This window comes from Arvicanthis niloticus, chromosome 25 (genome assembly GCF_011762505.2).
Source record: "Arvicanthis niloticus isolate mArvNil1 chromosome 25, mArvNil1.pat.X, whole genome shotgun sequence".
NCBI lineage: Eukaryota > Metazoa > Chordata > Mammalia > Rodentia > Muridae > Arvicanthis > Arvicanthis niloticus.
This window is the reverse complement of record NC_133433.1, coordinates 16,881,371-16,893,780: the sequence shown is the minus strand read 5'-3', so window position 1 is coordinate 16,893,780 and position 12,410 is coordinate 16,881,371. Positions and strand designations below refer to the sequence as shown.

The following is a 12,410-nucleotide window of genomic DNA, read 5'->3' as shown; positions in this document are numbered from 1 at the left end:
AATGTTACTATGTATAGGTAATATTTAATAATAATAATAAGCAAAATGCTTCAAAAGTATAATCTCAGTTGATTCTCAAGACAGCTTTGAAAGAGCTATCATCATCCCACTACACAGATAAGGAGACAAAGAGAAGGTGAATGACTTGCTTGGTATCATGAGCCTAGACAGAATAGGAACTGAGATACTAGGGCTCTTTTTTTCTCATCTTTTGTTCTTTCTATGACTTCAAACCATCTACTTGATGGGCTCCTTAGAACAATTCTAGACAATGTCTATTAAGAACTTAGCATTGGAACTAGGCCATAATAATCCACCATAAATCCTAGTCATTAATAATTTGTAGAAATAGCTAAATAGCATGGTGCAGCTTCATTAAATAATTCATATAATTCAGTTTCTTCCTCAAGTTTCAAGGTTAAATTGATGATGCCCGTCTCACAAACACTCATAGCTATTTACTTAGAACCTGTGTCACGGTAGGCAGTTTGCTCAATCTTGTGAGCCTCAGACAGCTCTGCCCTCACAGACTTAGAGTAACTGAAAGCCAGAGAACTACACCACAGAGCAATTCAGCCAGAGATCAGCCATTACACAGAGGTCAAACCCACCATTTATCTACCCTAACTATTTGCTGACTGGATCAGCAGTGGGTCTGAGCAAGTGCATATCAACAAGAGAAACTGGATGTGACTATTCACCGCTAGGAGTCTTTTTATTTTGCATTTTACTAAGCTAAAGAAAGTCTTTTGGCCCAGACACAGAGCAACAAACACCGTATGATCCTAGTTATATGTAGAATCTGAAAAATGTCAAGCCCACAGAAACAGAGAGTAGAATGGCGGTTGCTAAGAGCTAGGCGTAGGAGAAATGAAGTGATGTTGTTAGAAAGATAGACTTTCCAGTCATAAAATGAGCAATGGATTTACTGTGAGCCATGGGTGGTGATGAATGTGTTAATCAATTTGCTGCTAACCATTGCATAATGAATATGTACAACCCAACATCATACTATATAGCATTAATATATGCAAACCGTATTAATTGTTAGTTAAATTTCCTTAAACAAAACTTAAAAATACTTTTCAAACGGATATTTGAAAAATATCCGTGCACCATTTTTGTTGTCGTTCAGCCCAGGTGTGAGGAAGCTTCCCCAGAGTTCTGCATTTCTAGGTTTAATTTGGGCTTTTCAGATCAAAGCACTAACATCTCCCCCAAGCAATACTATTTCCCACTCTGTCTTTCTGCTTAGGATCCTAGCCTGTGATTTAAAAACAACAACCAGACCAAAAAAATATCTCACCAAGACATCATTATTATAGCTAATCCCTAATCATGTATTTTCTCCCATTCATCTATCTTGCAGCTTCTCTTTTATGTCGCATGGAGTCTAAATGCTAATTCTGTCCTCTGGCAGGCTGATTCCCATTCTGCTTATCGCTTCTCCTTCGTTTCATTATTATGGCAATAATTAAGCTGTCCACAAGTGTCCGTGTCACGTGAGAGTCCATTCCCAAGAAAGCAAATAGATGTAATTGCTGTTTACTTGCATATACAGAATACAATAAACACGTGGTCCAGAAAAGTGGCTACTTCTGAATCTTCACATTTACATTCCATCTTACCCTCTCTATTTTTCGTTTTCACTTCAGTGTGCCTGGTAAATAGCTTTATGTTCTCTGTCCACCAAATCCCACTGCGGGAGACATTACTGAAATGTCACCAGTTGCTTCATATAGTCAAGGCATCATGACACAAAAAGAGATCATGACTTGGAAACTAAGTTGCTACTGTTTCCCCAGACACTTCCCCCAGAGGTTTTACATGCATCGTGTCATTTATCATTTACAATGATTCCTAGTGTCTTTAGAGTTACAAGGTGGAGTAACTGTAATTTAAGCCCAGACCTGCCAGATGCTAAGCATCCCCCAACTTTACACCAAGAGTAAGGATGAAGAATAAGGTAGCGAAAAGGTACAGGGGAGTGAGCAGATCAAAGCGATGTATTGACGCCAGAGCATCTTCACTACTAACTTATTAAACAATTGTCTACAAATGTGAAATATTTGCTTTGCATAGTGTTAATACAGAAGACTAATTTCTGACCCAGAGAAGTAAGTTTGGCTAAGGGAGCTAGAATCTCCAAGGATCAACTTCAGCCCTCCACTGTAAGGGTCTCTATATATGGAAGGGTTAGGGACTGAGACAATGGGTGGGGGCCCTGCAGCATAGGGACGATTTCCTAGACTTTTGCTATATGCGATATGTGGATGGACGTTCACAAGCTGCTGGAGAGAAATGTCGTAATAAGCAGTGGTTAAGGCACCAAGTATCATGGAGGTGGGCTAATGGAGAAATGTGCAGGCAACTGTGTGGTTCAGAAGACTGCAGGGTAAATACAAGTGAAGACTGAGAGATAGGAGATGGAGAAAGGTGGTTTTGATCATGTGGTAGAGCCAAACATTAGGAAAAGGAGTAAGGAACAGAAACAAATCACTTTCAGGGGAGGAGATGTTGGAAGAACAGGATACAGAGCTGACAGAACATGTGACTGTGTTGTGTAGCATGAATTACAGGGCTGCTACAACTGTTACATTTATTCATGTGCATTGATTTGACAGGGGATTTTTGTCACAAATATGAAGTATGGTAACTGGATTTTACTATCATTATAGAGTATGATAGTTTTCATAAAAAGAGAAGTGATAGATATAAAGGCTATATCAGAACTTAGTCAGAGTCTTGAGGTCCAAGGAAACAAAAGATGCCACCTAAAGGAACACAGAGCTTCAGGAAAGAGGGAGCCAGGTATATATCAGAACAGGGAGAAGCTAAAACATAGGGCAGCTGGCATAGAGACCAATGTGCCCCTCTGTTGTGTATCAGTGGTACTGGGGCCAGATATTAAGCAAAGGGCTAAAGAATCAGATAGGAAGAAAAAAATAAAAAATATCCTCACTCTCATCTTCATGATTAATAATACAAAGGAACAAAGGACATCCTTGATTTGGTAACACAACAATTGCTGCAACATAATTTGAAACAGGATATTCTGATAGTCAGACCAAGGTTTACATGACGATACTGGGGATGCTTTCTCAGTGCTCCCTGGATGGACATTTGGTGTTGGGGAGAAAGGGGTGCAATGTTGGAAAAGCTCTTCTGGATCTGTACTCTTAAGCACAAACTAAGTAACATGTTGTAATGGTCAGATCTGACTGCAATCTTTCCTTCAAACTAAGAAGTGAGATTTCAAGCACGGGAAAGAAGCCTTTGTATCCTGAAACCATTAAGCCACTTTTAACAGTAATATGCCCATATCGAAGTACTTAAGTAGAACAAACTTAATAAGCTCTGATTCTATGGAATCAAATTTCTAGTGGAATCAAGGAGTAAAACAACAAAAAAAAAATACCCATGGGCTTATATATAATTGGACTTAACAGAACTGCCTCTAAATTTTCAGGGAAAATTTTTATTTTTGGTTTGCTGCCTCTCACTTCTGTCTCTGTGGATGAGAATTTCCCATGTTTCAGGTAAAGAGTAAGGTGTACTGTTTCTGGGCAGCAATACCAGAATGCCTTGGGAACTTCTTAGGCCACTACGAAACTGGTGAGCCTAGATGCTGGTTATCAAACAGACTTATGTTAAAATCCTTTGCAACTTAGAACTCTAACACAAAATACATACACCAGGACACTCAATGAATCGAAGCTGCTGTTCCTATACATTTTTTTCAAGCTTTAAAGGGAGAAGTAACAGCCCATGAATGATAGGACTTCTGACTTCAAAGGCACAAATCCCATCTTGCTGTCAAATTTGAATTCATCTGCCAACTTCTCATAAATATCTGGAGACATAAACTTGATAAAAATTATGACTATTGCTAAAACTGTATTTTACATGTCATTTTCTAGGACTTTCCACTTCTCTGGTTTTTTTTATAAGACAGTCTAATATATAATAAATTAATAAATAAAAATTGTAGAATTTGGGTCTTACCATTTTTGTCTGCTCTCCTCAGGATCTAGAAAGAAAAAGAAGAAAAATGGTTATCCTTCTTTTCTGCTGTGCTGGAGCTTGACTCACTCGCCTAGCATATGTGTGCCCCTAGGCTGAGTTTTCAGGATTAGCAGAAGGAAAAAAAAAGAAATCTTTTGTTCCTAAGTATTTCAATGAATGCTATATATACACATAAATTCATATATTGCTAAGCAAATAAAACTCCTATGTTAAGTGAATCTTTTCCAACTGAGACCTTCCTTTTTAAATATTCCCTCATCTGGAAACAGATCAAATGTCCACCAACAGCTTAATTGATAAATTAAGTGTTAGGTCACTACAATAAAGAACTAGTGGGCCAAATATTTAAAAAGAAGCAACTATCAAAAAAAATACTTTACATATAAAACGTTGGTTGTATCTTATCATGATTAGGCTAAGTAGAAAACCTAGACACAAAAAGTGCCTCTGTATATGTCCTGGTATATACAGTTTTTAATTGCACAATAATATTTAATGACAGAAAGTAGATCAATAGCTATCTAATAGTTGTCCAGGCTGAGAGCTATGGATTTTAAATGTATATCAGAAAACTGTTGAGGGTAATAAAAACATTAACTTATCTCAAGTGTAATTGTTTCATTGTGGAAGGCCAGATCGCTCACAGATTAGCACTGGAGAAACTGAGAATGTTAACCAAGAAGGAGTGTTTCCTCGAGGAAAGAAATGTATACCTGCTTCCTACCCAAAAGGCTGGGAGTGGATGTTGTTAATAACCTGGTGACCGTTGCTCTCTGTAGAGCCAGGCTTCACCCAAACCCCTTAGAATGTTTATCCCAGACTCTTTCTCCCTCGACCTTATCAGTAGCTTTGCTTCTCAGTCAACTGAACTCATCCTTAGGGAAGATGTCACATGCACTTTACAGTCAGCTGACCTCTGTGCTATCTCAGAGACCATACCAGATCCCAGGCCCTTAAGCTATAGAACCCATCTTCATGTTACAGATCATGGGGCTTTGCAAGAGTTTTGATGTAGTCATCCCTTAAGCTTTATTGTGCACAGGTAAAGGGAGAATTGTTACCAGAAAACCTTTATCCAAATTGTACTGTATTTAAATTTGTCTAAAGTGATCTAGCCTGTTGTCAAACTCTAGAAGTTTGAATTAGCCTGGTTAACTACGTCATACTGAACTGAGTTTTCATCCATGCCTCTCTGCAGATTGTTTTTGTTGTCAGCTGTGACATTTGCAGGAATTGTCACATTTCATATGTTAAAACTCAACAAACTTATATTTTACATGTATGCACTTCAATTTAAATTAGTTGACATCTCAATAAAATGGGAAATAAAAGCATAGCAGAAAAATGCCATATGATCAGTAAATAGGAGCCCATACATCTACTCTGTATCTTACTTGGATATAATAATAGTGTTAACGTGGACCCTTTTTATGGTGTATAGATGTACAACAATTCTTTGTGGTAGGTCTATACTTAAACATGGAAAGATATATACTGTGGGTTAAACCATGTTGCTCTTTTCCTGAAAACAGGTGTTGAAGCCCAAGTTTCTTAGTAGCTATGAATGTGACCTTATTTGAAATTGAGTCCTTCTTTGGTGTAATCAGACAATGATGAGGTATGGGCCCTAATGTGATAGCCTTCTAAAAAGATAACAATACAGAGACACTCTCAACACTCCAAAAAGCTGCATTAAGACACGTGGAAGAACCAACTCTGAGCAGCCTGGATAGTCTCTAAGGAGACAAGCTCAGCTGCTTATTACAAAGGCCAATACACTGCTATATATTTAGACCTTGAACTGTTTTTGATTCTTTCTTTCTGTTAGGAGCAATGCAGTTAACCCCATGTGATGTGGGCACTGGCAGAAGTCTAACCGAATGACATAATGTGTTGCGTACACACCTGCAGAGAATGACCATCTATGGTACTGCGAATGCAAACTTTAATTATATGAAAAGATCCCTTGGGGGGGGGGGGTTCTTGTTTTTTCCCGACTAAGCTTTAATTATAGCTAAATAACCAGAATAATCCTCATTTTTGCATTGGCACTTCTTGGTGAACAGTTTAAAGCATAGCCAACTGTTTTTCATTATTACTTTGGTTATTTTTCTTTTTTCTATCACAGGAAAAGGGTCCTCCTTTTATTATTTTGGCTTCAAACAAGTGAGGTATGAATAAATATACTCTTTACCAAAATGGTTTATATTATAAATAGCAATATTATTTCTAACAAATCTCATCCATGAAACGTTCCCAGCAACATATGGGTACCACTTTAACCATCAAACTTAAATCAGCCATCTACTTCACAGGATAAGCTCCATTACTATGAGAAGATGAGTTTCAGTGGTGAGGGCTCTACTTAGAATGGACGGATACAATATTCTGGAGTGGTTGCTGGTGGAAACTTTGAAGATCCATTCTTCCACCAGAGCTTCTTCCCGTCTTCCAAAATTGAAAAGCTAGAGCCAAGTCAGGGAGGCGTGAAGCACATCCCATCTCTGGTCTCTGATTGACCCTGAGGTTTGAGTTTTGAATTCTACTGTGTCCTCGAGAGTGGGAAATGCCTAGAGTGGAAACAACCACACATCTAAGAGGAGACCCAGGACTTCCATCATCATGCCATGTAAACAACAACCTGGGGCAGCACTCAGGTTCTCAGAGATGAAATTAAGACAGTAGCTCATAATATTAAACTCCTGTAATTAAATATGAATAGACTTGCAAACTGCAAATTTTGCCTCCGAGCTCACAATTAAAAATAAAAGCCACTGTAGATGAGAATGGAGCTCAGTATGTAGTGTTACTACAGCCTGCTAATCTTAACAGCTGCCCTCACTAGGCATAGTAAATACACTTAAATATGTGCAGGCAGGAAGCTTAAATATGAAGAATACTGTGCTTCACTATAATTTACGGATTATCATACAGCTTCCTTATTACCTCCAAAGGTATTCCTTGATACCCATAAGTGAAATTCCTTGTTTCTCACTTTAAGTTATCAAAGGCAGATGTTAAATGTGAATGTTATCTTGAAAGCATAAAACCATTACTAGTCACTGGACTAACAAGGACCCCAGAAAAAGGACTCAGGTTATAATTCAGGATAAGATGGGCTGTCAGTCACTTGGTGGGATCCTGGGAAACTGAGCTGAACAGCAGAAATTTGTAGTTCATAGGGAGCATAAACTCATATACAGAAGAAAATAACAAGGAGGTGAGTCCTGGTGCACAGCCCTGGGTGCTCAATAAATAGTTTGATCAACACCATGGGTCGCCTTCAGGCTGCAGGGAAGTTGGCAGTAGAAAACACACGACTAAAATGTAATCAGTACGTTCTATTCCATTCTTCTCAGTGTTGCCCAGGGTAAGCCCCGTGTGGAAAGACGTGGCAAAAGCCATTCTTGTTTAGCCTTTTACTTGACATTTTCCGAAACATACAGTCACATTCGCATAATCCAGCACGCAGGTGTGACCGAGCAAGAAAGAAGATGTGTAGCAATAGCATAAATGAAGCACAGACTCATGATGTTGGAAAGCCCTTTCTGCTCTGACAATCCTCCATCCATGCCATCTCTCACATAAATAAGCATGTGCCACGCCTCAGAATCAAAACCTTTCAGAAGGAGAAGCTATTACTCATTTTACCACGTTCTGACCTTCTAGGCCAAGTGCTTTTCATGTGCCCTTATACATAGACGGAGGGGTGGGAGACATGTCGAGTTGTAAAGTCATCACTTCCTTTTCTGACAGTCCAGCTTTAATCCCCCCTTACCATCAAGATGGAGAAGGTCCTGTTTCTTCTCAATTAAAAGTAACGAGAGGCACGAAGTGTGGTTTAGAGGTAGAACATCCACCTAGCGTGCACAGGACCCTGGGTCAGATGCCCAGCAGAGAACATAAGAAAAGCCAAAGGAAATCTATTTGAAGAGGACAGTGCCATTGGATGAATCGAGATGCAACCCATTTCTTTTGGAATTTATCTTGCATCAGGAGCAGAATGGAAATTTTTTCCCCCACTGCACAGTAGCAGACTAGATTAATCAAAAGGGTCTCTGCCTACTCCAGGGACTCACATTTTAAATGTGACCTTATTCTCCATTATCTAGAATAAGGCAACTTGGAAAAGCATAGCAAGGTAGTGGAAAAGGAATCCAATTGTCAGCCTTCTGATCCTTCTGAGTTGCTGTATACTGGAGCCTGTCCTGGTCCTGTCCCAAGCCTAGCAGGTGTGCCTTGTGTAAATATGCCCAGCCTAGTGTGGCAGCATGCATGGGTAGCCAGCAGTCGGGAAAGGTCTTCTGTTCACCCTCAGTAGGTATTCACAAATAATTACGATAAGGTGATATATTATTGTGACTCTTCGGGGGAAAATAATATAGCTCACATTAATGTGGTTCCTTTGTGAATTTGGCTAAAGCTATTCTACTTATGAATTTGTGAATATGCACATGGACATACCACAGTACTTCAAATGTACATTTCATGTGGCCCTGTTTTTCCTTTGTTCTTTATATTGTCACCCCATAATGACAACATGACACCTGCTGAATATAAATTTAAAAAATGAAATGAAAGACAAATGATTCTACAAAATCTGATTTTCAATGTTAAGTCAAGTGTTTATCTCTAGTTTTCTAATCAGCTTGCTGGCCTAGTCATATCCTCAACGGTATCCTCAAATGGGGTTTAAGTAGATTCCCTAAGAAATCTAAAGATTTCCTGTCCCAATGATACTTAAATATAAATGAGATTTTCTTATTCTTATTGGGAGATTCAGTTCTTCCCCAAAATTGAAAATTAGTCTGTGAGGTACAAGAGTCCCCCAGTGGTCTCATGTCTTTTCAGATCTGGAACAGGAGGAATCTACCACCTGTTCCTTGTGATCTGAATAGAATTAAAAAAAGCAATCATTCTTAACGTTGCTGCTAGAATATACTAAATAAATCTAATCAAATCAAATGATGTATTTATGTTTCACATTTTGCTTTCGCTAAAACCGGCATGATCCAGAAATGAATAATTCAGAGGTCTCTAAATAACCAATCCTTTCTCATGTCACACAATTCACCAGAGTGTTACATTTTTTACAAAATAACTCAGAAATGTGTAAACAACATATTTTCGATCCAAGAAAAAGAACTCAACTGCAGTTAATCTTTTTTTAAAACTATATTTCACAGGGAAACAGGCATGTTAACGCCTCTCTTGTGGAATCAGGTTGGTTTGTTATTTTCTTTTTAGTTATGGAAATAGACTTAAGAAGGTAAGGGAGCCAGCCCTGTTTATAGATGAAAGTTCCATCAGGACAAGGGCCTTGCATTGTTTCTAGAACTTGGTTATAACTGTACATATGTAATAAAATGAGATTTTAAATCTTTCTTTTAAAAGCCTGCAGTTGAACACTTGAGCTTAGAATGCTAAGTCTGTAGGGTGGCTTTCTTTGCTCTTACCTGGTTTCCGTTTATTCCTCAGCAGAGAATCAGCGGGATTTGTTAGAGGCATGAGATAAAAGCACACGGTAGTGCTCGGTGCCCTCAGAGGGCAGAGCACAGATTGGGCCCAAAAGAACAGAGGTCCCACCTGACCTCAGAATTAACTTTTTGGCGGATTGGTGTTCTTCCTCCTAATGGTCTGGATGAGCAAGGTCCTGATTCCCCCTGATCCTGGAGACTGCCTGCCCATGTGTGCTGCCATATCTTTACATTGACCCAGCCTAGCTCCTGCATGGCAGGGCATGAACAAATAATTAGATCATAGACTGAACCCATGTAGAGATTTTTTTCCAAAAACAAACAAACAAACAAACTATAACAATTTGATGCAGCAAAAAGCAGAAATCGTGTTTTCATGGGAAGAAAATGTCTGACCCCCAAAGCCTGAATTTCATGTTGGCTCTGCATGATGATTCAGGGAGAAGACTGCCAGGAGGTGGGGTTGAAGCTTCGATTAAGTATCTTACACAAGTTTTAATTATTGATAGGGATTTCTCCACCAATTAAAAAAAAAAAAAGTCTAGATAATTCATTCACGACAAATCGAGGACTCCTCGCCCCTCCCCCATCATCTTCAAAGTCCCTCACTGGCCATTATGATAGTTTATTTGCTGTCCTCGTATTTTCATTTTTCATAATCAAGTGTTTTTTAGCCTCTGGCCCACCTTCTACACTCTTGGACTCTCATAAAGAGTGATGGCTTAGGGAAGGGGAGGGGCAGAGACAAACAGGGCTTCTTGGCATGCTTTGCCCATTTTCCATCATGCTAAACAAGGAGCAGCTAGAACTGTCCCCACTAAGCCAGCCAGACACTACCTGGGGGAACAGAGTGAATTTGACATGTGAAGAGCAGCAGCAAAGAGAGCCAGAACCCGGAAGGCAAGCAACCCAGGGACAGGTGAGCCAGGGGACCTAACAAGGCAACCCGGTGAGAAGCACAGAGAACTGAAACATCAGGAACAAAGCGAAGAAGCAGAATGGAGGAGCAAGTAAGATCTAAAACTGCTATAGAGAGAGCATGAGGGTAGAAAATAGCACAGAAAGAAAAGAATGGTCATGCTAGAGCTACGGAGGAAGGAAGTCAATTCCCAAGCAAGGAATGGGACCAAAGGGAAAACCGTCAAAAGCTAGAAGAGAAGGTTAATGATAGTAATTACAACTTAGGCACGGGAACAGAATCATAGGGAAGGGAGCCGGCACCAAAAGGGAAGAAGAAAATCATTATCATAAAAGAGACCTTGGCTACTGTTGTAAAGTAAAAAGCAAATACGTTCAAAGAAATTGTTTTTGGAGGTAGCTGGGAGCAGCTGGAGAAGCATCACTATGTCTAAGGCTTCCACCAGTGCTCCCCAGCACAAGGGAGAGTGCCTACCAGCAAATCGGGCCGCAGGAATGAGTCCTGAATCAAGTCCTACACTGCTCAATAGGAGACTCTCCAGCCCCGGGAGAAGCCCTAGGTGCTGGGAAGTCGAACTTTTGGGGCTTCTTAACGCTTATAATCAAAGCTGTAGGTCTGGGACAGCTCTTTACAAGTTGGGTGGCAGTCTTCCCTCTGGCATTTGTTTGCCTAGGGTCCTTTGAGGGACAGTCGCTGCTCCCGACCCCTCCTCTCTCACAGCGGTGATGCCTAAGGCGCCCACCCAACTACTTCGTCTCTACTTACGTCGAGAAAGATGGACATGCCCTTGGACAGCTGCAGGGCAGAGCTGAGCTCTTCCGAGGAGTTGTTGGAGGATGGCGAGGTCTCCCGGGAATCCTCCATCCTCAGCGGTCCTGGCGTCGGCGGGGAGAGACGGACTGGGAGGGATGCAGCGGCTCTGACCTGGTGCTATCTCAGCTGCTGCCTCCCTGCGCCGAGCCACCGGGGTCGGATGAGAGTGGGTGTTCGCTAGGAGCGCGCCTCCCTCCGTTCAGCACGGACTCTCCTCCCTCTCCCGCCTCTAGGCTTCAGCACGCTAGCTTTCGCCGCCCCCTTCCCGTGGCTGGCTGCACCTCACTGGGGATCCAGCTCATCCCTGCACTTAGCAACAATGTAACTCCCCTTGCCAGTGAGCATTCCCTGGCCTGGGCAAGCCCTTAGTCACTTGCCAAAGGTAACCTTCGGGACCCTGCCCACCACCGGGCATTTTACATGACAGACCAGATCAAGCTTTGTCCTGAGCAGCAGAGGGGCGAGGTCAGAAGCACCGAGGAAAACTCATGAGTGGAAAGAAGGAATCCGAGTTTTGTCTACTCCATCCTGGATGGAAACAGAACTCTGCTCCCCCACACCCCAAGACAGAACCAACTTGGTTCCTGGATTCCATCTTGGAAAGGATGGCTAGTTCCGTTTGGAATTAAGGCACTGGGTTTGGCCATCTGCCTTAGTTAATTCCTTTATCTTATGGTCTAGCAAATTGCTAAATCTTTAAGGTTTAGTTTTTATGAATCTGAAAAATGATCACCAGAGTGGTTCTTGGCTCGTAGTTCCAATGCTTGCACATGTGGCACTATCAGGTGTTCAAGGGGAAGGCAAGTCAGGCCCATCACAGACCAAATGTAGGGAGATAACTTGCCTTGCACCAGTAATCCTGGCCATGAGCCTTCCAACATTACGGATTCTGGTGTTTCTACCCCCTACCTCCAGGCTGCTAGTATCTAGTGTTTACAAAGAATGAGTTTGGTTGGTGTCAACTCTGGCTGAATGTTGGAGTGTGTGTCACTTAGAGTGTGTGTCAACTTCAAAATGTCCTAACAGATGAATTGTCATTCTTCCTGCAGGCTCTCTTCATGCCTAGACCTCAAAGATCATGCTTTCTGAGCCGGGATACATAAAAGGCCTTACAGTTGCACTCTTCCAATGGTGCATCTATCCCTTCTAGAAGTCAGGAACTTCTACAGAGGAAA

The 12,410-nt window shown here is 41.0% G+C and overlaps 1 protein-coding gene across 1 annotated transcript in view; it reads right to left on the bottom strand.

Moving 5' to 3' along the window:
- The window catches only part of Necab1 (N-terminal EF-hand calcium binding protein 1), a 150,113-nt gene extending 138,618 nt beyond the window's left edge, over nucleotides 1-11,495 (bottom strand). The window contains exons 1-2 of the mRNA XM_076924129.1: nucleotides 11,188-11,495; nucleotides 4,006-4,030 (exon numbers count right to left, since the gene is read on the bottom strand). Of these exons, the coding sequence (XP_076780244.1) occupies nucleotides 4,006-4,030; nucleotides 11,188-11,286 (124 nt within the window). The 5' untranslated portion in view covers nucleotides 11,287-11,495. The remainder of the gene's footprint in view (nucleotides 1-4,005; nucleotides 4,031-11,187) is intronic.
- Nucleotides 11,496-12,410: the final 915 nt, after the last annotated feature.